We start from the raw sequence: 27,663 nt of genomic DNA, 5'->3' as shown, positions 1-27,663 counted from the left end.
TCCTGGAAAAAAAGATTTACAATAGCTTTCCTAAAAAAATAACGCATTTGTTCAGGATTGTTTCTGTTGGTGGATGAATCCATATTTTATGCAAATGTACCTGGCAGTAGGACAGTACAGGAATATCTTTAAATGTATACTTTTTTAATACAGTGCAACATCCATTTGAATAGTTGACAGAACAACAACACTTTGTTTGTTTGTTCTTTTACAATCCTAAAATTAAATAGCTATAAATTAGTGTGTTAATTTTGAGTTAATTTAAAGTTCCTTTAATGCCACTAATTTTTTTTAACACACGATTAATGACCGCCCCTTACATGGAAAGCCTGTACTGTGAGAATTGCAGTCGCAATGCAGCAGATACGTCCACATCAAAATTTAGCAGCAATCAATTTAATAATAATGCATATATTTGTGGAGACTGGGGTCAAGTTGTATTTAACAATTTTATATATGTGTAGAATTTCACAAGTTACTTCATGCTAATGATTATATAGCTCTTAATATAATATAAAAAATAATATAAAAAATTACCTCAAAACAAATCAATATCACAATTTTTTTTACAGTACAGTACATCTTTTTCATTTTAACAACATTTTATGAATTATTATTAAATTACTAAATCAGTGACTAAAAGATGCAGCCATATTTCTATTAGTTAAAAATTGTTTCCACTTTTATGTTAACAAGAGTATGAAAACTTAGGTGGGGGGGATTGTTGTACATTTCATTGTACATTTAGAACAGGTATAAAATTTGCGATTAATCATGAGTTAACTATTGAAGTCATTCAATTAATTACGATTAAACATTTTAATCGCCTGACATTCCTAGAACAGTCCTAAAATTAAATAGCTATAACAAAAATTGTGAAGCAAGCAGCCAGTTTTATTTTTTTTAAAGGAATGGTTACAACTGTTTTAGTAGATATGCACAACGTCGATACAATATTAATCTTAACATACATGACATTATATAGAGAGGGCACAGCCCCCAAAACAAAAGAAAAAAAAGAAAAGAAAAAAGAAACAGGACAGTGCAAAAATAAAGGCAATCATTGTTAAAATAAATCAGGCAATTGTTATTGTCATAAGAGATTGGGCCATAGTATAGAAATTTTACATTTCAATTCTAGGGATTTAACGATGACGGCATTCTAGGGATGTAACGATAACGGCAATATCGTGATATCGCAATATTAAAACTGCCACAATATATCGTTGTCGTCATGTCACAATATTAAAAGCAGCACATCTGTTCAAAAAGTCAGGTTGATTTCCATTTGTGCATTTCTAGCACCCTGTGGTGGCTATTTTTTTTTTTTTGTGCAGATGAATTTTCACAAGGCATGTTTTTGCCCTTCTATGTTTAAAATCCATGCTAATGGTCAGATGAAGAGGAACATAATATGCTTGTGAACCAAGTCAATATGTGGAGGAACTCAATATGTGCGTGCATTAACAAGTATGTGCCTCAATATCAAGTGCTACTAGAGATTGTAGGTTGTTTATATGTATTGCTGTTATGTAAAAAAGCAGAATGTTGTGCTTTTTTTTAGTATGAGCTTGATTTTTTTTTTACAATATTGTGACTTTTTTTTATATCGTCAACCTCGCCATAATATTGTGATAATTATCGTATCATTACCTTCATATTGTGATAATATCGTGTCGTGATGTTTGGATTACATCCCTATTGTATACAAGGTCTCTAGAGTACCTTAATTCTCACCCATCAAGTGTGAGCATAAACAGCCAAGTAAATCTATTATGAGCTGCCAGTTCCGAAAACGTGTCTGTGAGCACATTTCTGAATTTGGAAGAACTATGATTTAGGTTGTAACAGTGTCACTAAATTATAAATTGCTTGTACAAAAAACCCACAACAATTACTTGGCTGCTAGTCTGGGCAAGGAGTCACCATTTTCAGGGTGTGGGCTAACTATTATGTCAAAGAAAAAAGAGAAGCAGAGCTGTAGCATTATCCAAGATGAGCGTTAGCTAACAGTTTAATTTCTGATAACTGGCACATACACGCAAAGTTGTGGACGGGTGTAATTTGGCAGCTTGATGATGTAGGGCTGCACTTTTTTTCTTTCCGCTTGCCTTTTCGTAAACACTCACTGGGATGAGCAGGGGGCCTTAAAGGCTAATTTCAGCAAGGTATGAATAATAGGGATCAAAATGAACTGTAACTCTTACTCCTTGGGGTATTTTGACAAACGCATGTCACAGGCTTGTAATTATGACACACGGAAATTGTTTTAAATTGTAAAAAAAAAAAAATGTCTCCTTTAAATTACAAACATGAAACAGACAACAGGTTAATTTACCATCTCACGACACAGAGGCGCTGTGCCCTGCACAGCCATGTGGAAGGCAAGAGTGAATAAACACATCTTTAAAAAGAAAGACTCAGTCCGGTCAACATAAAAATAAAAAAAAGGTAATTACTGGCTCAGTGCGGTACACTCACTGTGAAAGTCATGTGTATACATGTTTAGTTATTTTGTTAGCTTCGGTCATTTAAAATATTTACCAGTATTGTCTTGTGTACACTGTCAAACTAAATAAAATCACTGTAATTATGGATGACATAAACAATATAACGGTTGTAGAATTTAGAAGTAATCTGCATTATAAATTAATTTGTAAGTTTCCTCGACTTGGAGTTTAAAATGTTAAAGCTTTTCCTAAATCATGCACGCCAATCCATACATGAGTACTGTTAGAGTAGACAATATTAAGTATTGTACTCTTTGCGTGTTCAATTAACTGAATGGTGAGATCCTGGTGAAGAAGTCCCTTTGCAAAGGTGAATAATTACCAGAAGCTTCTGATCACACAATTGAAGTCACCCAAGCAGTGCTCTGTTCAAATGTGTGTCTTCTCTCCAGCCCACATCATTATTTATTCAAAAGAGGGTTCATAAAAAAGTCAGCCCACAACACACCTGGTTACAACTGAATGAATACAAGAGAATCCGTTCCCATGGGTATAAATCAGATTAGAAAAAATACAATAACAATAAGCCTGACTCCCTTCCGACACAGCAGAATCCCGGCCCTCCCATTAGATAACGAATGAATAGACAGACCCGTTGCTCTTTCTCATGAAAGTAACACAGATAAGAATATATTTCTATTCATTCAGCCATACTGAGTTAAGAAAATTATACCTACATCTACAACGGCTAAAATATAATTTAAAACTAAAAAACAATGTTAATAACTTAACAGTACAAACAACCCTGACTTTTTAACTGTGACTGCGCCTATCAGCTTCTACCTTCCCTCCGAGTGTTATCACATAATATATACCATCGTTTTGGAATGTATAAATTTAAAATTTCTCTCAAAAGTTTTTGCTGAGAATAAAAAAAGCAGTGCAGATTTACAGCAAATTATCTAACAGAAATTGCTGTGAGTGCTTTGAATCTTGTGCCTGATAACAGTAATCACTTTACCACAACGAACACTAATCAAGATTTATGTAAGTCTCATAGAGGACTATTTCTTTATGGATCTGTGGTATAGAAACATGTCTTTAAATCTTAAAGTTGTTTAAAAATACATTACATCATAAAAATATATTAAAACGCATTTTTGAGTGCTGTAAATATACTTATAAGTATTTGTCTACTTTTTTTTTTTTTTACTAATGGAAGTTGCTGGTGGTGGTCGATGATTCAACTGGACTGCTGTTGCCTCTCTTGTGCATGCTTTGTCTTGCTTTCACTGCAGACAGATTATGCTTTTTATTAACACATTCCGGAAAAATGAAAGTGAGGTTTCTCTCCAAACTTCACTCACCATCAGTACACTCCACCTGGGGTTTCTCCCACTGTCCATCTGCTGTACAGTGAACCACTGGTAGGTGGCGCTGTCGAAATCCTGGGTTGCACTGATACCGGATGATTGAGTTGATGGGGTATTCCTCCCTTCCGTTACCAAACATGTGCGCATTCTCCACCATTGGAGGGGCACCACAAGACACTGAGAGGGGGGAGAATGATATACAGAACCAGGAAGAAATGGACAACGATTAAGATGTGAGCTGACATACCTGGGCCTTTTTTGCAGGTAAACGGTAGATGGTAGTTGCAAGGCACATCATTCCACTGGCCCTTGTCATGCCAGATCATCACCACACAGTCTTCTCCAGAGTGAAAGTAATTATCTGGTTGATTTGGCTTCCAGTTTTCATATTGCTGTCGGCCCAAAAATATACATGCAGTATAGTTACAGTCAAGGGCTTGGTATCATAGTCATCATAGTTTTAATTATTGTCAGGACATCAACAAATGTTAAAGATACCTCTGATCTACAATAGTAAGATTAAACTTTTGTTCTACTCATGGATAATGTTGGGATAACAATTCAGTAAGTGTATTTCATCTGCTAAATTATGATCAGTCACTCACCAGCAGAGTCCCATCTGTCCAGCGGAAGTCCTTTTCTACTGTCTTGTCATTTAGTCCGATCCACTGATAGGCTTGTGCATTTGCTATTGGGTAAAAAAAAAAGGGGGGGGGTGTACTCAGTCTTTAACCTTTACATTTTACATGAACGTATCTTATAGGCAGGTACTCACAATTGGCAAAGTGTTGCTCCTCTGGTGTTACGATGCTGACCAGATGTGCATTCAGATTCCGGCAGCGCTGCTCGGCATCCAGCCACGTCTCTCGATCACTGAAGTGCAGGTAACAGTTCCCCTGAAACTTAGTCCAACCCTTTTCACACTGCTGCTCATCTGCAGCCACAAAATCAAGGGAGGATGATAAATGGGTTGGAAAACAAATGTGCAAGCCATGATGGTAAGCAGCACCCTACATTTGATCATGTAGGGTGATGAATCATGGTATCATCCTTGTAGCAATTTGCCCAAAAATATCTTTACAATAGCCTTTTTATTTTACCGTTTATGACACAAACATCTTTTAATAAGCAGATTAACATTTTTACTGTTCAAAGTTGGTATTCCTGCAAGTCTCTGAACAATAGTTTTCAGAGGGGATTCTGGTTCAAATTTCTCGCCCTCGTGTGCATCGTGTACATGAGAAGGGAGTGTGCTGTTTCATTTTTTGGTCACACGTGGCAGTAGTGATTCGAAATTCAATTTTCTGCATTCAGCAGCTTTAATACTTCTATCAACCCATATACAGTAGTTTTTCTGTACAGTATTTCATTCAAAGTTCATATGGTAGCGAGTTGTTGAGTTTGTGGACATTGTTTTTTAGCAGACTTTAACTTTAGGGATTTAGCCGTAGTTTGTCTGATCATGTTTTATGTATATAAATGTGTAGCGGCCTATTGGTGCAGTAATTTTAGTACCCATTTTGTATCAGATTCAAATGCTTATGTGAATTGTGAATCATTTGCATGTTCTATTAATGGCAGAAGTACATCACCACAATGTGAAAACAAATGTTATACAAATAATCTATGAATTCCGATCTGGGTTGGAAAACATGTCTACATTGGTAGTGCCTGCCTATGTTGAATAATCAAGAAAATTCAATTAACTGCTCAAAGCTTTCAACAGTGAATCATTGTGCAGATAACAGTGGTACACTTGGTGATAGGGCTGCTCAATGACATCACTGATCTACTACTACTACTACTACTATTATTATACTACTACTCTTCTATCTATGTAACCAGCTCTTGATGACTTAGCACAGCAGTGAGTATACTTCATGTTTGTCTAGGGCCTAAGCTGTTGTTAGTGTCTATCAGCAGAAGCTCAACTCATACCAATCTCACAGCGCTCCCCTCCGTAGCTTGGCAGGCATAAGCATTTGTAAAAGTCTGCATTCTCCACACAGGTGGCTCCATTGGCACATGGATTGGAGTGGCAAACATCTAATTCTGCAAAAAAATGTGGGTGAGCAATACTACTGTTTTTAGTAAGGTATTGGCAGCAAGGGTGGAAAGTTAGTTTTTATGACGATAGTGAAGTTGCTGCAACTTCCTGAACCACATTTGCATATTAAATATTGAATCAATCATGTTATTTTATGGTTTTTTTCTAAAGTTGTGTTTACCAAAAGCCGATTTTACTTTAAAAAGCGTATATACAAAACAATATTTGCAATGCAGAATCAGATTGTTGCAACAAATTCAGAACGAGAGAATTCATGTATTGTCAATAAGCATGTGTCCCCATTCTAAGCATGCACACAGCAAAGCAAAGCTAATGTGTGGGTACTGCAGACATCAAAATAACATCAGAGATGAAGAAGAAAGTTGCACATGGATAGTAATATCAGAGCAAAGCCAATACATATTTGATCAACATCCTAACAGCCAACAATATCCAACAAACAGGACATGATGCACAAACAGGCATACAAAACAAAACATTCAAAAAGCAGAAAGAGACGATGTTTTCATCTTAATCTGCCAATTAAAGTATGTTTCAGAAATAGTTGCCACCATCACAAAACACATTGCATGCATACCCGTAGTGGAACATGAGCAAACACGTCAGTTAAACCCATTTTTGATCAAGTGTAGTGTAGTAAATTGACATTGGGACTTACCATGGCAGATGGCAAACCCCTTTTCAATACGGCACAGGGCAGCACCGCAGGGGTTTGGTTTACATGGTTGAGTGTCAGATAGTTGCAATTACTGTATCTTAAGGGAACTAATGAACTGCATAACTCTGATGTATACAATATTTTGTGCAGCCAGCCACAAAAAGAACCAGATCACACAAATTTGGTGCAGTTGAGAATGATACCCTCGTGATAATATCCGATCATTACAAAAACAAAAAAAACATTGCAATGAAATGTCTGATGAATTGGTTAACATACCCTGATTATGTTCAGCATCTTCAAGACTTCCATTAACAGGTGGGACAACATTGGGAAGAGCAGAGAGTCCAGCTGGGGCAAGCTTAGAGGCAAGCGCATGAGATGAGCTCTTTGGAATATCAGTCGGTGTGGTCGTCTCTATTAATTCCCACTGAGTGGATGGTAATGGAACAACCTGTGATGGCTCTCCAGACTGAGTTTCTGAATAAATTGACATGTTGACATCACTACTCTCATTGAGGTAGCCACTGTCACTGCTGCCGATTTCTTTCCGACTGTATTCTACTTTCTCTTGTTGAATCTTCTCAGACTCCGTAAGGTTTCTAGACACACTGTTTAAAACAACCCCAGTCAAAGTAACATTGTCACCTTCTCCAGACATTCCAGACCCAGGCACATGCTCATCGCTAGCCTCTCCAGAGTTGTAGAGTACAATGCCAGAGGCTTCTTCCTCCACAAATGATGACTCTGTTAAGTCAGTGACCCCTGACACATCAAAGGTCACACCTGAAAATAACCTAGAACCACTTCCAGAAGCTGAGCCGCTGAGATCATGACTGAGCATCCCATAACTGTCACTGGAGCCACTGAAAACAAATAGTCCCCCTCCAAGCTCTTGCTCCTTTTGGGTAATTGTTACAGATTTGTCAATAAATTCACTATCTATCAGCAAAATTTTAGCATCTCCATCTGAAGAGGAGAGCCCTGATGGGAGGCCGCTAAAACCCGAAAAGTCCGGACTGTTTGTAAGACCAGATGGCATACCAGAGAACTGACCATTTCCCTCCGAAATTTCCGTGAGAAAAACACTCTCTGTAAAGCTAAGACCAGTATCAATCCCAGATCCAACTAAGTCTCCAATTCCACTAATCATACCTGAACCTATTTCTGAAGAATTTATATTTATAAGAATTTCTGTGCCCGCCTCTTTTGCTTTTTGGAAACTCTCTGAAATGGCGTTGTCTCCTGATAGATTGCTGTCACTCTTAGAAAACAAAACAGTAGTGATTACTTGTTCGCCACTGATCACTGACCCAGAAGAATCAGCACTGGTAACACCTGATGTCCCATAAAGCAGGTCAGCACTACTACTGCCCTCTGTGTCTCCAAAGCCGGACAGGTCTCCAGAAGTCTCCTGGTTTACAGAACCAGATAGACTTCCAGAGCCAGACAGATCTCCAGAGATAACCTGGTCACCAGACCCAGACAGCTCTCCAGAGGTATTATCAATAGAAGGCCCTGATCCAAAATTTGTTGAACCTGAACCAGAGCCTGAAGATTCCACCGGTATGGGTGTGACAATTGGTGTAACCACTAAAGAGACATACGAACAAGAGTGAGATGCATAAGTGATAAATAAAAGGAAGGTAAGTCATGATTGTAATAGTACTTACCATGTCTCACTAATTCTGTGATAGATGTTAAGTTTGAAAGGACATCCTGGATATGTGTGATGTTCAGTCCAGTTTCATTTGCAATTAATAAAATGTCAGCTGTAAAAATACATCAGTAGTCAAACAGTAATGCATTATTAACACAGACATAATGTGAGTATTTACCTCTGAAACAATATGCATCAAATCTTTCATGGATATCAGGGCGTGTCTGGTTTGGATGAGTGTAAAGAGTGTGTACTCCTGACTTTCCTGCTCCACACTCAGCACGAGGGTTAGTAATGGGATAACGGACACTGCGATCTGTGAGCCAGCCAGCACGACACTTGTCAAAACCCTGTTTCCAGGCTGCGTGGAGTTCTCCTGGGGTGGCCAGGCTGGCATTCTGCTCAAGACAGCGAGTAGCCGCCTCATCATAAGTGAAACCCTCGTCAGAGCCCACATGGAAAACCTGACCTAAGAAGCAGTTGAGGACATTTAAGGATGTTGGATGATGTCAAAACATTTGACACTGAATAAACAGACTGTCAGTGTGCCACGGTTAATGTTCAATCCAAGGATGAATTGTCACTGTGCACAGAAAAAAATAGTTGTGGACCAAAAATTGTATGAAAGAACATAGTTGTGACATTATTGCCTTTTTCATACACAATCATACAGGTTTAATGCAATTTTTTATTCTTGGTAAATGGACCGCTTTTTATATAGCTACACCATATGGTGCCTAAAGCGCTTTAGAATTCCAGCCTCACATTCACCCATTCACACACATACATTATACACCAGTGGTTGGCTGCTGCCAAGCCCCCTGGGAGAAAATCAGGGTTCAGTGTCTTGCTCAAGGACAACATGGTCACCAGGGGTGAGGATCAAACCCACAACCTCGCGGATGGGAGACAGCCTCTCTACCACTGAGCCATGCTGCCCCATTCTTGGCACTTTTCTGATCATGGAAACTAAATGTGCTTGTTTTACATGCTTTTCCTGTGAGTATTATTTTTGTTATGGCTTTTGCTGTGAAGTACTCATATTTGTCAAGTCTATGCTGTCTGTCTTGTGCGTGTGTGTTTTTTTAGTGCAGCTTAAGTGATGGTGGGTGTAACCTGTTGGAACGCACCTGCCGCTGGTTAGGAATCAGCTCCTTTAAAGGGGCAGCTGAAACTACTTGTTGATGTCAGACTATTTGCTCGCTCACCTCCGTGTACCAATTGTTAGTCTTGACTCCAATCCTCCATACATTGCTTCGCTTTACCTTGTCTTGATTCCTCTGACTTTTTTTTGGTTACATTTTATGGTTTCATTGTCCTTACTCTTTTTTGCAAGCATTTTTTGTTATTGTTTAATTTGTTTCTGCGTTGTTGCATGTGCTTTCTGTTAATTTTTGCCCCTTGCCATTTATGTTTCCATTTTGCAATTGTTAGCAGTTTTCTTTTATGTAAATACATTTTGTAAGCAGTTTATTTGTGTCTGCGTTTTTGGGATCCGCATACCTCATACTTGACAATATTAACCAACTGCACACAACTACAGCTCTATCTGTGTGACTTGGTCACGACATAAGACCTACATGAATAAAATCTTTTTGTCATAATTCTGCATCCTTTCATTCAAAGGCAAGTAAGATGGTGATTATGATTAAATAAGTAAATCTCTTGATAAGCAAATGAGAATAAATCTCTAAACCTGGCTCAGCGCTTTGGTCAATCTACCTTTTTCTTTTGAGGCCATTCAGCGATGGAATAAACTGTCATTTAATCTTAAGTAGTTAACTCATAAAAATAAAAATGACTCCTATCTGCCTTGTTATCATTAGCTGTTAACGCAACACTAAGGAACTTTCAGTTTATGTTGATTATGGCGACGCCATATGGACAAAAGTTGTAATGTTATGCCTGAAGGAAGACCAGATTTCCCATGAGGACAAGCGCTTTGCGTAATTTTTTAGATCAGGGCAGCGAGTGAAAACCAGGCCAACGTTGATCTTTGACTGTTCTTTCATCCCTTATTCTTTGTCTCCTCAGACAAAACTTTTCAGTTGTTTTGCAGCTTCTGCCAGGAAAGCGATACTCGTGCGTCGACATTTAAATTGACTTTGTCTTTGTAACGAATGGGGAAAGGGGGAAGTGACGTATGCCATAAAGCAGTCAGCACATTTGTAGTTTTTTTGTGTGGCAGTGTTCCTACCATCCTCCTCAAAACTGCTCAGTGCCAGTAAAAATGATAAAGACCCCCCAGGCCATGGCAAAGGTACCATTCAACTAGTTTTAAGTCGATGTTTCATCAAAAGAATTATGAAAATATTTTATTAAGGTTGAAAAGTTCCTTAGTGCTACTTTAATGCCTTGTTAAAATTTTATGAATTTATACATTAATGTACTGGGGTTTTTTTGTCATCACTCCTGAATTTTATTTTATTTTTTTACTTGCCAAGATGCTGCAAATGGAAATTAGCATTTGCTAAATCTGGTACAAAGCATCTCGTCTCATCCTCATAGAGTATGCTGATAAGTTTTTGGTGTTCAAATCTTGGTGTCTTTCTGTCTATTTCTGGCAATTTAGTAGAAAGCTAATTTCAATACTGATAATTTTCCCCTACCTTTAAGCCCATCAATGTAGCAATAAGCATCATACTGTTCATTCGCTGGCCTCAGACCGTAGGACCAAACTCCAGGTTGATCTCCTAAATTTCCAGCACACTTTTCTTGAGGTGAAACAATGGGGTACCTTGAAGCAACCATAAGCATTCAAAAATAATTTGAGTGTCTCTGAAAATACAGATACATTTCAGGAATACCTGACTGTCTGGTCCATCAGCCATCCTGCATCACACTGGTGATATCCCGCTTCATATGCCAAATGCAGCTGCTCAGGGGTCGCAATGGATGCACCAACACTCTGACAAGCCAGCTGGGCATCAGTAAAGGTGAAGGCATAGCGGCCAGACCATGAGCGATAATGAAAGACCACACCTTTGTGCAAAAAGATCAATCAGTAAGGATTATAAAGCACAATGGGACCATTCTACCACATCCTAACCATTCAGTTGGATGTGAGTTATCCTATATCAGAATATAAATCACTTACCAGTTGGCGGTATCACAACCACTTTGCCCTGCTCCCTGCAAAGGCTGGATGGCAAAGTGACCTGCTGTATCATTTCAGTGGGAAGGTCTGTGATGTTAGGTGGTTGAGGTAGCGGTAGTTCACTGGGACTCGGTGTATAAGTAAAGTCTACGAGCGTAGGTTGTTGGGTCTCTTCCTCTCCAGCCACTACACTCTTGGTTGTTTGCTTTCCAAAGAAAACTTCTTGGCTCTGCATCACTGGGGTAACACTCAATACGCCGCTTCCTTCCTCTGCTATACCAGAACCTTCATCATCAGGGAACTCTGTGGGTGATATATGACTAAATTGATCAAATCCAAATACCAGAGGTGGCAAATCTAGGTCCAAAAAGTAAAAACCCTGCCACAGTTTGGCTGTAGCCCCAGGTGCTAGCTAGCGGGCTCCCGAGCTAGCTCCCCGGGTGCTCCAATACCTGCTAGAGAGCTAGCTAGCTAGCACAAGGGGCTAAAGCCAAACTGTGGCAGGGTTTTTTACTTTCTTGACCTGGATTTGCCACCTCTGAATAATTAACAGCACACTGCTGACAAAATATCAATGTGCGCTGTAGAGAACAAGATACAACATGACTATTTAGGAAGAAATGACCAATATCTGTATGATTTTCTTTTTCTTTCTTTCGTTTTTTTTTTTTTTAATAAGTGTACACAGCAAATCAATCAGTGTTAAATTTACAGTGTTTAATCAAATATGCAGTAAGCAGTGTTATTTTAACACTGTTAGGATAAAAAGTTACACTGTCAGAGTAAATTTCCTTGACTGTTGGGGTGGCTGTTGGGTGTAACCTAAATAGCACTACCTTGAGTATTAAATTGACCACACCCTCTTTTCTGGTGAAAGAGAAACTTTCCAAAATTCCAGCACGCTGTCAACATTTCAATAGCCATACATCCCATTGTTGTTATTGTTGTGGCGTGGATCAGTGGAAGAGTGGTTGTCTCCCGAGCGTGGGTTTGATCCCAGACCAGTGTGACTATGCCAAAATACCCTTAAGCTTAAGATACTGAGCCCCAATTGCTCCTGATGCCATGTCATCAGTAGTCAAAATGTAACCAGCTTTGGCAAAAGGGTCCTCATGTGCCCAAAAAAATCCAAATTGAGATATTGATATATTCAAATGCTGCAATTAATTCCCTTTAAAATAGTATATAATGCATGGACGTACCTAAAAAATGTACTAACTTACAGCAATTTTAATGTTGGAAGGTTGAAATCCCTAGTTTTGAGAAAAAGGGGTTTAAAGTTTTGATATTTGCATCTTTCAAAAAAAAAGATGTGAACCTAAAATGTTCAGAAACTGTTAAAATATCAGTGAAAAGTAAATTCCAATCGCAGGTAAGGCCATCGTCCGAGATTTTAATCCTTTAAAAGTTTTGGAAGTTTGACCTCTCAACAGATGAAATCAGCCTCAACTTTGAAGATCACATTCAGCTTGCAATTCATCTTCTGAGGCAGAATTAAATGTTTAACACTGACACTAGTGTAGAGTAATTTCAACACTACTTAGTGTTTACCAGTGTAGATTTTTAACACTATACTGTATTGGAGTAACACTGGTTAAGTGTGAAAGAAGTAACAATTTGAAAAGTGTCAGATTTACTCTAATTTGTGTGTACACATATAAACACTTTTCTAGGCTTAGATTTAACACTCTCAGTGTTAATTTAACACTGGCGATTTTGCCGTGTATCACGTATCATTTTAAAAACTCTAGACTGCCAACAACAGGCCTCTCTGATGTACTTAAACAAGCTTTTGGCGTAAATTATGTTACCTGTGTAGCAGAAGGCATCATAGTGAGTCTCAAGAAGAGGATATCCTGTCTGATTTGTGTGGAGGTAAACAGTCCGCACCCCCAGAAGACCCCCTCCACATTGTGGCCGCCGAATGTTGATGGGGTAGCGTACGCTTCTGTCGGCCAGCCAACCAGCATTGCAGATGTCCATCCCCCCCTGCCAGGCCAAGTACAGTTGGCCTGTAGTGGCCAGTATGGCCCCTTTTGTGGAACATGCCAGCACAGCCTCAGCGAAAGTGAACTTTTCTGCTGATGTAGTGTGGAAAACTCGGCCTGTAAAAGACAGAAAAAAAGCTTTTTAGAGTTACAAGTGATATTGCTTCTAAAGTGCACCAAACTAGGATGTATGGCAAAGATCATTGTACTCATGCAGATTTATACAAACCTGTCATTTTCTCAGCAAAGCAGTACACGTCATAAGTCTCATTGAGTTGTCTAACTCCATATGTTCTAACTCCAGGTACCTTTTCTTTATCACCATAACAATTGACGCGAACATGATGAATTGGGTACCTATTTGAAGACAAGATGAGACAATATAGCATAGGAAGGCTATAGAAATTCATATTCAGTTATAGAATAAACCAACCTCACTGTCTGATCAGAAAGCCAGCCAGCATCACACTGGTGGTATCCATCATCAAAAGCTGCTTGGAGTTGTTCAGGTGAAGCCACGACTGCACTGTTCTGGATGCATGCATCTCTTGCCTTTTCATAGGTCATCATATAGCGACCAATAATGGGCCGATAGTGGAAAACAATACCTGGAGTAACAAAAAAATATATATATTCTTCAGAGCCCAGTATTCAAAACTTTAAATCCAGATTAAACTGATCCAGGTTTCCAAATCACATTTTCCTGATCCACTGTAGTATTTCAAATTTGCTAGATTGGATCAAGAATAATCCTGATCCTCTTGGTTTGAGATTTCCAAATCCATCCTTCCCCTAGGATCACCCCGCTTCTAGGAAGGCTTTGATAAGCCAATATACCAAATGCGAGGTGTTCATTTTACCACTTGCTGTCCAATGAAAATGACATCACGGTTGCTCTGGGGCAAACACAATATTCATCTGAATGTTGTGTTTTAGACAATTGTTAAGAAAATTTTGGGGTTGACTTCACCTTTATGTTTTGTTACTGTTAAATTTTGGGTTAAAGCAATTTCTTCTTTTTATGTGTGTTATTTAGATTTATTTATTTATTTTATTTTTACATTTGTGGATTTTTTTTTTCTGTTTAAAAAAAAGTATATAAGGAGGTTTAATTTATCAAGAATATCTCTTTTCAGCACTATTAATTCCAGGAAATGCAAGAGATACTTTATTTATTGATGAGTATATGTGAAACTAATATAACGGATGACGGTGTAATCCTACCTCAAAGTGGGATTAATTAATGCTATTTTTCAGGATCAAATTGAGGAAAGTTTGGGGCTGAAATAAAAAATTTGAAATACCCAACATGGGCTCAAATCTGGATTAACGGCAGGATTGGAGTTCCAAATCTGGATTTGAATTATCAAGATTAAATGTGGTTTGAAATTCCCTATTTTGCACTCACATAAATATCTAAAACCAATTTAAGATTTTTGTAATTTTTTTTACATGAGAAATTACCATTAACTTTAATTTTAACACAAACATACCAAATACACCTTATACGATACATTTTATTCATTAGTCTAATAAATCCTATTTATTTTAAATGCATAATCCTCAGGTTTATGTATTTAGTGTTATGAAAGTATGATTACTCTAAATTAATAATAATATGAGTATTTATTTTAAAAACATAAAGTATATTGTTTGAATTGCATAATAATCAGGTTACCTATACACGATAAATATATTGCTTTGTGAAAAACACTTATGTCCATTTTTTCCCCATGTTTTACATTTTTATGCTTTTGGGATGAAACTAAATGCAGACATCCCAAAAACGTAAAAGAAAAAAAAGTAATTATACTTTATTAATACTAAATACATAAACCCGAGGATTATGCATTTTAAATAATTAGGCTTTATTACATTAATGAATATGTATTATATAAGGTTCATTTAATAGGTTTGTATTAAAATTATCTTTAAAAAAAAAGGACGTGGGAATTTGTTATGTAAATAATTACATAAATCTTAAAAGTTAGTCTTAAATATTTCTGTGAGTGTGGATCAGATCTGGATTTAATATAATCCGCCAGGTTTAATCTCGGTGGACTATGTTTGAAATACTGGGTTCAAGAGAACAACTTTAGTATGGAATTAAGTAAATACAAAACGTAAATATAACATATTGATGGTTTCTATTAACAACGAACATTTTATACAGATTTTTTTTTTTTAATACCATACTGAGCATAACAGTTTGTAAAATGTCAGTGCACACTAGTGGATAGTCAAGAAGGTTGCTTCTTTTTTGTGCAGCTATTCATTCTGCGTGTAAGTAAAACATTTATAAATATGAACGTATGCATTAGAAAATACCGACTGAACAATACTGAGGTCTTAGAAGAAAAAAAAGAAAAGAAAATACCGACTGGAAACATGAATATGATTTTGCTTCAATCTAGGGCTGTTCTCAGGACTATGTGACTGAGGAGATAGGAAGGAGCTAGTGATCACTGAACTGCCTATGGTCTTCCGAAGACTGGAAGAAAAAACACTGACAAAAACATACTTTTCACATTTAACCTACCTTGAACATTCACATGTACATCATCATGATTGTCCTCAATACCATGTTGAACCTCACAGCGGTAGACTCCAGAGTCACTGGACCTTAGCTGAGATATCTCGATACTCGCATCTGTCGGAGTCAAAGGGTAGCCCACCAGATAAACCCTGTCCTGGTAGCTCTTGTTGATGCGCACTTCTCCCTCCAAAGCAACTAAAATAGTTGAGACCTTTTCTTTAATAATGAGGCTCCATTTGATGCGATGAGAAAGTGGAGCGATGTTGGTTGCTCCAGGGTCTGGAACAGTGTGGTCCTATATTAAAAAGAGAAAAATCCATTGTTCTCTTTTTGAAAACAAAAATCTCTCAAGTGTTCAAAATTTACGGAAGAGGATTAGGGCCAGTGAAGTGGAGGAAAAAAGAATTGGCAGGATTCTCACTTCATTCTCAGAATTCTGAGATTAAAGTCAAAATTCTGAGATTAAAGTCAGAATTCTCACTTTAAAGTCTGAATTCTCAGAATAAAGCCAACCTTTTTTTCCACTTCACTAGCCCTAATCCTCTTCCGTAAAAGTGTAAATCCCAGAGAGAAAAAAATGAAATAATCAATATACGCCATGCAGTGGTGTAGTTGTCCCTGGAGAAGTGGGTATACTTTCAATTTTCGCCATTTAAATGATAACATTTTTTTTTATAAAGTAGTCCAGAAAAATTTCCTCTTTTAGAAACGGTGACATGTAAGAATTAAAAATCTGTCATTTGTACTTGCTCACAATAATACAATTATCACGACTTGTTAACTCATTCACTCCCAGCCATTTTCACTGAAGCAACCCCCTTCGCTTGCGGCTGTTTTGCTGGATTTTGACTGATTTTGCAAGGTCCACAGAATATTCTGTTCAATTGCTATAAAAACATAGAACCTACCAAAAGAAAGATTAGAGTCTCTTCTTTCATCGGGAAAAAAATTCTATCTGTTTCCATTTTGCAGCAATTAGCATTAGAATATAGCTCAATTTCATCATTATTCATAAACCTGTTGAAAACACTGGGAAAAAGAGCTTGTTGCAACATGACCCTGGCTGATCTCTTATACTTTGATGCCACCTGCTGGCCGTTTTTTGTGTTAACTAACATTGTTTTAAGTGACCTCTTCAGGTCATGTATCAAAGCCTTCTGTATGCTCTAGCATAAAAAAAAAATATTTTTTAAACACGTATAAATAGTTTTTTGAAAGTGCAGGACAACGTATTAAAAAACACATTTATAAGTTTCTGGGTTTGAATGACTTAAAAACAGTTTGGTAACACAAGCAGCCTGAACTAATGTATTTATCATAATATTATAATATTGCCCCCATCTCCCCTTCTGCCCCCGGTGTCCCGTCCCTCCACGCGGCTGGAGGTGGGGTGGGCGCGGTTGCCCTCTCCGCTCCGCTGTCCGGCCCCTCTCCGGCAACGATGCCTCGGGGTCCCTGGGGGGTTTGGGGGTCGGGGTCTAGGGGGCTGGCGGTTGGTGGGGGTGGGGTCAGCGGCTTGGTTGGGGGGGGGGGGGTACGAGGGGCTGGGTGGATGTCTGTGGATCGCACTCTGCTTCATCTATCCTTCTTTCCTTTCCTCAGTCTCTCCTTTGGTCTCTTGAGGTCTCCCTAATTTGTTGGAATTTAGATGTTTCTGCGGGTGGTGAAAGACTCTGGTTGGTAACCCGGTGGGTAGTAGGTAATGTCTGGTGGTGCTGGATTTCACTTTCCTTTCTTTTCTTTGATCCTTCCTCGGGTCTCCTGACAACCTCACGACTCTAGCTGGATTCTGAAGTATTCGGTTTAGGTGAACAGTATGGGATTTTTAATAGGTTTTAGGTGAACTAATGAGTACAAACTCACACGCACGCACACATGCACACACACACACACACTCACCCACATACAAAATAAAAATAAAAATAAATAAAAAAGAGAGCAATGTCAAATCGGTAAAATTACCGAATGAACAACACTGAGCTCTCAGAAGAAAAAAATAAATAATAATAATAATATTATTATTATTATTATATTACATTATAATACAAATTACAATATTTAGTGAACATTGAACAATGAACATTAGTGAAAAACTTAGACTTAGTCTTATTTTGTGCTGAATCTTAAACTATTTGTCCCAATTCTTGTATTTTAGTTTACCGGTACTTAAAAATCAAGTACCAGCCTATAGCTATCATAAAACGTAACCAGAGCATGTAGTTAGTGTGTAACCTGCAGCGTCTACCCTAGGAATCAAACCCACATCGCGATCAAGTATCCCGTGTACAAGGGCAAATCAGTTCACCAGAGTTAAATTTCTGGGTCACCATTGTGGCTCGGCGGCGCATTTGAATTATTGTTTTCCCTGACATGACCCCACCCTACTCTGCCTTCGATTGGCTCATCACTCCTCATGTCAAAAGTTAGCCAATCTAATCAGTGTAGGCAGGGGGGACCACCCAATTAGAGGCAGAGGAGGGTAGACCCTGGTGTGCATCAGGAGGGATTTAGAAGTGGGTATACTCAATACTGACTGAAAAAGAAGTGGGTGTACTCCGTATACCCATGTATATCCTGGACTACACCACTGTCGCCACGTCAGTTTGCGTTTCTGGACAACATGAGGGACAATTTAGGACTGCTTAGTCATCCAAAAAGCAACAATTACTTGCCTCATGGTTGCTTGTGTAAAGTAAAGTGTGGTACATAGACACAGCTCAACCTAATTATGTGAAGTAAAACTATAGGACATTATTTATAACAACATATTATGTCTTCATATCATAATCTGGGGAAAAGAGAGACCACTTTTCATATACAATAGTTTTAAACAGACTTAAAAAACACACACACACACACACACACCTCAAAGAAGCATGGAAGTATTAATGTGCCTCCAAGTAGCGGCCGTTGTGGTTCTTGTAGCGGTATGCTCACATTCAGCACGTCTACTGGGTCTGTTTAAGGAAACCACATACGATGTAGTAGGAAGTATACCCAATAATTACAATTTTTAAAAGTAAATGAACTGAAAGTTTTCAAATTGTGAAAGCCTTTCTTACCTAGGAAAGAGCTGTCATCATACATGAAATCAAATGATGCTGAGATGACATTTAAACAAACACAAAAATGAACAGCCCACCTGATCATATCTGAAAAGAGAGAAAATGTTTGAATTAAATGTGACATCGGCACACAGAACAAAAAAAATTGCTTCATTTACAGTATATAGTGAGGTAAAGGTACCACTGATTGCCACACACACTGTAAGGTTCAATTTGTTCTCTGCATTTGACCCTTCTGCTTAGGGAGCGGTGAGAATCATTTGGTCATTGAATGTTAGCCATCCTTTATTAAGCCAAAACGTCCATTTTACATTTCATAAGAATATCACGGAACAACAAACACAAATGTTATAAATGTATAAACACTAAAATAATATTGATCTCATATCAATTCACTCACAAAGTGTATGTGGTCTGTGCCTGTTTAATTGAACACAAAACAAAAATGCTCACAGGGAGCCATTATTTAATCCGTTATATAGGGCTGGGTATCGATTCCTATATCCAGAATCGATTCAATTTCGATTCACAAGAGTTCAGTTTGATTCAATTTTGATTTTGTTTTCCGATTCAATTCAATTCACTTCACTTCAATCCGATATCAATTAATTATAGAACATCAATACTTCTTACATATCAAGGACATTATAACAATTCCACAAACACTAAATACCTAATTAAATTTTGCGGAGGTAGTGACTTCCATCCATCCATTTTCTTAACCGCTTGTCCTCACAAGGGTCGCAGTGTTGGAGTGTTCAATTAACCTGCCATGCATGTCTTTGGAATGTGGGAGGAAACCGGAGTACCCGGAGAAAACCCATGCAAGCACGGGGAGAACATGCAAACTCCACCCAGGAAGGCCGAAGCCCGGACTCGATCTCACGTCCTCTGGCGGTAGTAACTGTTTAAATAATTTAGTTTATTAATGAAAGTAACACTTATTATGATCACTTAAGTGCTACACAAACATTGACATCAGTAAGGATGAAATGAAAATATGTTCATAATTGTAATTCAATAATTGTAAATGTAAAGTATAATAAATTTAAAAGATTAATAGATTTAAAATATATAAGTCAGGGCTTTCATTAATGTAAGAAAATACTTTTGAATTGATGTGAAGAGTAAATTTCAAGAAAACAGTAAGATATATAAAAATATATATGTTTTCTCACGGATTTATGGGGGAAAAATAGATATTAAAATAATCAATTAATGGATTTATGAATCAACATCAGGCTTGAAAAAGGAAAATTGATTCAATATCGATTATTCCCAGCCCTCGTGCAAATGCATGCTTGTTTGTCTGCATTTGCCTATAGCTGATTAGTGATCAATAGGGTCTATCCAGTGTCTTCTTGTTCCTGTCCTAAGCCCGGATAAATACAGAGGGTTGTGTCAGGAAGGGCATCCAACGTAAAACTTTGGCCAAATAAAACATGCAAATCAAATATATGACTTCCATACCGGATCGGTCGAGGCCCGGGTTAACAACGACCGCCATCGGTGCTGTTGACCTACAGGGTGCCGGTGGAAACTGGACTACTGTTGGTCGAAGGAGAGGAGAAAGGTGTGTTTGTAGGAAGAAAGAGAAAAGGAACACCAAGAGACTAGGACTGAGAGTAGGGACTTTGAATGTTGGAACTATGACAGGAAAAGGTAGAGAGCTGGTTGACATGATGCAGAGAAGGAAGGTGGACATACTATGTGTTCAAGAAACCAGGTGGAAAGGGAGCAATGCTAGAAGTTTTGAAAACTTTTGGTTGGACCTTGATGAAATGATGCAGAGCATCCCTAGAAGTGAGAGAGTTGTCATTGGTGCAGACTTCAATGGACATGTTGGTGCAGGAAGCAGATGTGATGAGGAGGTGATGGGCAAGTTTGGTATCCAGGAGAGGAACGCAGAAGGACAGATGGTGGTTGACTTTGCCAAAGAATGGAAATGGCTGTCCTAAATACTTTATTCCAGAAGAGGCAGAAACATAAGGTGACCTACAAGAGTGGAGGTAGAAGTACACAAGTAGACTACATCTTGTGTAGACGGTGTAAACTGAAGGAGATCAGCGACTGTAAAGTAGTGGTAGGTGAGAGTGTAGCCAGACAGCATAGGATGGTAGTGTGTAGGATGACTCTGGTGGTGAGGAAGACAAAGACAGCAAAGGCAGAGCAGAGGACAAAATGGTGGAAGTGGAGTGTTGTATGACTTTCAGGAAGGAGTTGAGACGGGCTCTGGATGGTCAGGAGGCGCTTCCAGATGACTGGACAACTATAGCAAATGTGATCAGGGACACAGGTAGGACAGTCCTTGGTGTGTCATCTGGAAGGAAAGGGGACAAGGAGACTTGGTGGTGGAATGAGGAGGTGCAGAAGTGGATCCACAGAAAGAGGTTAGCTAAGAAGAAGTGGGACACAGAGGACTGAAGAAAGTTGAAAGGAGTACAGAGAAATGCTGCGCAAGGTGAAAGTAGAAATGGCAAAGGCCAAACAAGGGGCTTACGATGACTTGTATGCTAGGTTGGACAGTAAGGAGGGAGAGACTGATATATTGAGGTTGGCAAGGCAAAGAGACAGAGATGGGAAGGACGTGCAACAGGTTAGGGTAATAAAGGATAGGGATGGAAGTGTGTTGACAGATGCCTATAGTGTGACGGGAAGATGAAAAAAGTACTTTGAAGAGTTGATGAATGAGGAAAATGAGAGACAACAAAGCGTAGAAGAGGTGACTCTTGTGGACCAGAAAGTAGCAAAGATTAGTAAGCATGAAGTGAGAAGGGCATTGAAGAGGATGAAGAGTGGAAAGGCACTCGGTCTTGATGATATACCTGTGGAGGTATGGAAGTGTCTAGGATAGGTAGCAGTAGAATTTCTGACTGGGTTGTTCAACAGGATCTTAGATAGTGAAAAGATTGCCTGAGGAATGGAGGAGAAGTGTGCTGGTGCCCATTTTTAAGAACAAGGGAGACGTGCAGAGTTGTGGCAACTACAGAGGAATAAAGCTGATGATCCACACACTGAAGCTATGGGAAAGAGTAGTTAAAGCTAGACTGAGGGCAGAGGTGAACATTTGTGAGCAGCAGTATGGTTTCATGCCAAAAAAGAGTACCACAGTTTCAGTATTTGCTTTAAATATGTTGATAGAGAAGTACAGAGAAGGTCAGAAGAAGCTGCATTGTGTCTTTGTAGATCTGTAGAAAGCTTATGACAGGGTGCCCAGAGAGGGACTGTGGTTTTGTATGAGGAAGTCTGAAGTGGCAGATAAGTATGTTCAAGTGGTGCAGGACATGTATGAGGACTGTAAGACAGTGGTGAGCACAACTCTGTAGGTGTGACGGAGTAGTTCAAAGTGGAGGTGGGACTACATCAGGGATCAGCTCTGAGACCCTTCTTGTTCGCTATGGTAATGAACAGGATGACAGACGAGGTTAGACAGGAATCTCCATGGAATAAGATGCTTGCAGATGACATTGTGATCTGTAGTGAGAGCAGGGAACAGGTGGAGGAGAAGCTAGAGGCATTGAGGTTTGCCCTGGAAAGGAGGGGAATGATGGTTAGCCGTAGCAAGACGCAGTGTCTGTGTGTGAATGAGAGGGACCCAAGTGGAAGAGTGAGGTTACAGGGAGAAGAGACCAAGAAGGTGGAGGAGTATTTAGTATTTAGGGTCAACAGTCCAGAGCAATGGAGAGTGTGGAAAAGAAGTGAAGAAGCGTGTGCAGGCAGGCTGGAACGGGTGGAGAAAAGTGTCAGGTGTGATGTGTGATAGAAGAGTTTCAGCTCAAATGAAAGGAAAGGTTTAAAAAACTGTGGTGAGACCAGCAATGTTGTTTGGTCTGGAGACAGTGCCACTGAGGAAAAGACAGGAGGCAGAGCTGGAGGTGGCAGAGATGAAGATGCTGAGGTTCTCTTTGAGAGTGACCTAGATGGATAGAATCAGGAATGAGTACATCAGAGGGACAGCACATGTTAGAGGCTTTGGAGATAAAGTCAGAGAGGCCAGACTGAGATGGTTTAAAAATTTTCAGAGGAGAGGTAGTCAGTATATTGGGAGAAGGATGCTGAGTTTCCAAATGCCAGGCAGGAGGTCTATAGCAGGGGTGCTCAAGTTCGGTCCTCGAGAGCCCCTATCCAGCCTGTTTTCCATGTTTCCCTCCTGCAGCACAGCTGAATCTAATGATCAGCTAATCAGCAAGCTTTGCCAAAGCCTGCTAACGATCCTGATTTGGCGAACGACGAGCTGCACCAAAGATGAACTCCAACAAACTGCAAATCCCAAACTTCAATCCATCCATCCATTAATTAATCAATTTCTACATTTTAGGAAAGATAGGGTCTAGTCCAGATGTGATTTACCTAATATGTTCCATTTGGGATCTTGGTACTCCTCTGTACGTTACAGAAGAATTAAAATAAGGATACCGGTACATGTAATTTTTTACTAGAGGTAGCTGACCCACCCAAAAACAGGTCCACTGCCCAATTTCTACCCAACAGTTGAGAATCAATGGTTTGAACACGACTACCGGTAATTACAATAGTAAATACTGTCATAAAGTTAAAATGCTAAACACATTTCTTTTAAAAAATAAAAAAAAACATTGAAGGATAAAATGCTGCATAATATCAGATGAGAATCCACCATTTTAGAAGTGGGGGAGGGGGACATATTGTTAAAATTGTTATGAACAGCTTCTCATCTTCTCTCATTCAACTGCTGCTCTCTGCAGTGGCCAAACTGTCAAACTCGGGTTAAATCACAGCTGTTGCCACTGAGCATTTAATTACCCGACTGCTTATGCTTTATTGTCATTCAACACAAAATCCACTAGAATATTGTTTTTGCCAACAAACTGCTGCTTACTGCGCACAAAGGTAAAGAAAGTGAAGAGCTTTTGAATCATTTTAAATTAGGATTTTGAAAATATCAAATTCTCAGATTTTAGTCTCTTGAATGTGAATACTTAGAGTAGTCCTTGGTTTTTTATGAAGGAAAACTTGTTTTTTTTTAAGCAAAGCAAGCCGTTTTTGGACATCAGACGGAAAACGCAAGCATGGTTGAAAGTGTGGTGATGGGCCTAACAACACACATTAATATTATTATGTTATAATGAAAATAGTAGCGCATGATGTATCCGCAGTGTTTGAAGTGCACACACATAAATTGTGCAACACATAGGATTTAAGAAAATTGATGGATGGATTTTACGACATACTGTATTATTTATTAGAATATTTGAAACAGTTGTAAACTGGACTACAGTGAATTGCTGTTTTCTTAAAAAAAAAAGTAAATACAGTAAGTAACCGCAATTTATATACAGTAAATACTTTACTATATATATATATATATATATATATATATATATATATATATATACTGTTATAGATTTTCACAGTAATTAAATGAGATTTTACAAGAATTAGCTAACATCTTTTTTGCCAGTTATTTCTTGTAAATTATACTGTTAATTTATTACAGTGCATCATTTGCTCTGTCAATTTCAGCAAGGGAGATGTTTACACATATAAAACCAATGCGTCATGAAAGAAATTGCTAAAATAGATTTTATTTCTTTTTCAAAGTTTTTTTTTACCGTTATTTATCAAATTATAAGAAAACTGCACATATAATTAATGTGCATTGTGCAGACATGCACATTTAAGTACAATACTGTAATATATATATTTTTTAATTTAATTTATAAATTTTTTGGGGGGGTCACTTTCCATCCATGCATTTTCTTAACCGCTTGTGCTCACAAGGGTCGCAGGGGTGCTGGAGCCTATCCCAGCTGCCTTAGGGAAGTAGGCAGGGTACACCCTGAACTGGTAGCTAGCTAATCGCAAGGCACACAGAGACGAACAACCATCCACACTCACAACCACACCTATGGACAACTTGGAGTGTTCAATTAACCTGACATGCATGTCTTTAGAATGTGGGAGCAAACCGGAGTACCTGGAAAAAATCCACGCAAGGACGGGGAGAACATGCAAACTCCACCCAAGAAGGTCGAAGCCCGGACTCGATCTCACGTCCTCTGCACTGTGAGGCGGACGTGCTTAACCAGTCACCCACCGTGCCGCCATTTGTCATTTTAACAATTTAACCCTGGAGAACAAAAGAACCCTTTTGTTCTTTGGAAAATTATGAATTATACATTAAATGACTGCTATAAGTTCACTGAATACCAAAATATATGTTTTTTTCAATTTTAACCCTTTTTTTTAAACTAGCTCAGAGTTGCTAATTTATCAAAATATATATATAAAACATACTCCTAGGCATTCTGCAACATGATATGAAATAGATTAACAAAAAAAACACAATTTTACCATCTGATGGTTTGCTGAGAAGATGGTTTTGTTTGGATTGATTTCCAGCTCAACAAAATTGGCATGTTGCCAGCCATCTTGTCACCACCACTCTGGCTCATGTAAGTGCAATATTCATCCACTAGATGACCCCGTGCAGGGGTCAGAAGTGGCACTCTGGACTTTTGAAGTTAAATTTGTAAAAAAAAAAAGAAAGAAGGTCTTTGTTATTTGAGTAGCAGAATTTATAGGGGCCAAATTTGACCCCGTGGGTTCTCCAGGGTCAAAAATTTATCACTGCAAACTAGTTGTCCTATATTCTGTACTTGTTCAGGTTGGTAGGCTTACCGAAAACATTTCCATTTATCTTTAACTTTTAAACCTGACAGTACGTTGTAACCTGGATGTCACCCAGGGTTTTGTATTTTAGCTATATAACTGCTTATGTTTGAGCTAGTGTGAAACACATAGAGGGTCCTTCAAAACCGTGTTTAAAACCTGGAGGGAGTGTCTGTCCAGGACTGAGATGTGGCCTTTGGTCTAATTGACACTTCATTCAGTACTGAATTGTGTGTGAGCCGCACTGGTGGCACACTTCACACTGGCCTCATTCATATTCTGTGGCATGGTCCACTCCCAGAGTGAGTAGGCCCATAAGACCCGGTTTGTTCTTCCTGAAGTCTGTATTATTGGAGCTCTGATGACATCAGGACTTACATAAACAAAGTTGGTCCTTTCCATCCTTTTACAACACTGCTGACATTCAGGCAGGAGACTTGAAAAACTATAAGACATGTTGGGAGGAGTTGTTGGCCAAGATGGAGCCACGACGGGGCTTTGATCCTCAAGAGGTTCTTACTACATGAGGCACTTTGGTCATGTGACCACATGCGTTATAGTTTTCAACAGTGTTGTCTACATTAGAAGTTGCTTCCATTTTACTTCCATTAATAAAATGAAATTAAATGTGACTGGAAATTAAACAATCAAGACACTTTTACAAGTATAAACAATTCAAGGATTGGAGTACAATACGGTATTGGCATAGTAACCTATAATCACAATATGTATTGCACTGTAGTTTTTTTTTTAACAGTTATTTTAACTCTGATGTGATATTCCGGTAACATTAAATGTATTTTTATGTCAAACAGTACAAATTACAGTACAGATACTCTTTAAAAATATTTAATTGAAACAGGGATTTTCTGTCTTTGTTCATCCTGTGAGGGACGCCAAGTGTCTACTTGTGTTCCATTATTTGCAAAATTATATATTTAAATGTAAATGTCAACTGAATGTGTCCTAGTCCTTTGCATTGTATTAATTTCTCCATAAAATAATATAAGAAGCACAACTCAAAAAGAGGAATTACATACCTGTTGAAGAAAAATTTTCTCAGCTCTAAGTCTGTCTTTGCCTCACAAGTACTGTGTTATAGCTAAATTGTTATTAAGAATATCCACGTTATTAATAGCTGCAATCTCAGGATGCTTGACTGTGTGCAGACGAAAGAGAAACAGTGGCTGTGAAAACTCAGAAGGAGCCACAGTCATCCAGGTCTTCATACAAAAATGCCAAGAGGTACTGATTTCAAAATAAAAGCAGACTGCTGCTGAATATGTCTGAGACTGCCCAGGAAACTGAATAAAAAAAAAGGGGCTTGCACAGCTAAGGAAACAAACATATCCTTTCCAGTGATGTAGTCCAGGGGGTATTCGCAGTATACCCACTTCTTTTTCAGTCAGCATTGAATATACCCAGTTCTAAATCCCGCCTGATGCACACTGTTCAGCCATGGCCTACCCTCCTGTGCCTCTCATTGGTTGGTACCCTCTGCCTACACTGATTAGATTGGCTAACTTTCGGCATTTGAGGACTGAGCCAATCGGAGGGAGAGTAGGCCACACAATCAGGTGACCCAGAAATTTAGCTCAGGTTAACTGATTTGTCCTCGTAGACAAATTACTTGATCGTGACGTGGGTTCAATTCCCGGGTGGAGCTGCCGATTACACACTAACTACATGCTCTCGTTAAGTTTTATATTATTTTTAAGTACGGGTAAATTAAAACACAAGAATGGGGACAAATAGTTTAAGACAGCACAAAGCAATACTGAAGTCTAACCAGACTGTTTTTCACTATTTTTGTTCATTGTTCACTAAATATTGTAATTTGTCTTATAACCTATAATTTATGCTTGCCTCGTGATGAATACATTTTACATTATTTCAGGCTGCTTGTGTTACCAAACTGTTCTGTCATGATAATTTTATTATTGTGAGCAATTACAAATGACAGATTTTTTATTCTTACGTCACCATTTCTAAAAGGGGGGAAAAAGTCGCCCAAATCGAATATAAAATAATATTATTTTGTCTCGAAGCATTTATTGTATGGTACGCCATACACAGTCATTTCCAGAGTACCCTCAACCGCTCACAGTCATACCTTT

General features: G+C 38.5%; 1 protein-coding gene across 2 annotated transcripts; it reads right to left on the bottom strand.

Moving 5' to 3' along the window:
• Positions 1–1,085: 1,085 nt before the first annotated feature.
• Positions 1,086–26,735, bottom strand: LOC147178037 (aggrecan core protein-like). 2 transcript variants are annotated; one of them, XM_086071115.1, is made up of 19 exons: positions 26,587–26,735; positions 18,893–18,982; positions 18,696–18,787; positions 15,834–16,125; positions 13,728–13,902; positions 13,524–13,651; positions 13,118–13,411; positions 11,307–11,609; positions 11,017–11,191; positions 10,819–10,946; positions 8,388–8,678; positions 8,223–8,321; positions 6,829–8,142; positions 5,762–5,875; positions 4,599–4,757; positions 4,429–4,511; positions 4,071–4,215; positions 3,818–4,000; positions 1,086–3,742 (listed from the first exon to the last, which is right to left on the bottom strand). In XM_086071115.1, the coding sequence occupies exons 2-19, from the start codon at positions 18,978–18,980 to the stop codon at positions 3,663–3,665; spliced, it is 4,143 nt and encodes a 1,380-aa protein (XP_085927241.1). In that variant the 5' UTR covers positions 18,981–18,982; positions 26,587–26,735; the 3' UTR covers positions 1,086–3,662. The 2 variants fall into 2 exon arrangements, with proteins under 2 accessions (XP_085927241.1, XP_085927242.1); XM_086071116.1 differs by lacking the exon at positions 5,762–5,875.
• Between the last annotated feature and the right edge of the window lie 928 nt (positions 26,736–27,663).

The sequence above is a fragment of the Leptonotus elevatus genome, chromosome 3 (assembly GCF_054856555.1).
Source record: "Leptonotus elevatus isolate MCC_2025b chromosome 3, RoL_Lele_1.0, whole genome shotgun sequence".
Taxonomy (NCBI): domain Eukaryota; kingdom Metazoa; phylum Chordata; class Actinopteri; order Syngnathiformes; family Syngnathidae; genus Leptonotus; species Leptonotus elevatus.
Note: the sequence above shows the minus strand (reverse complement) of the source record. Positions and strands in the feature narration are given on the sequence as shown.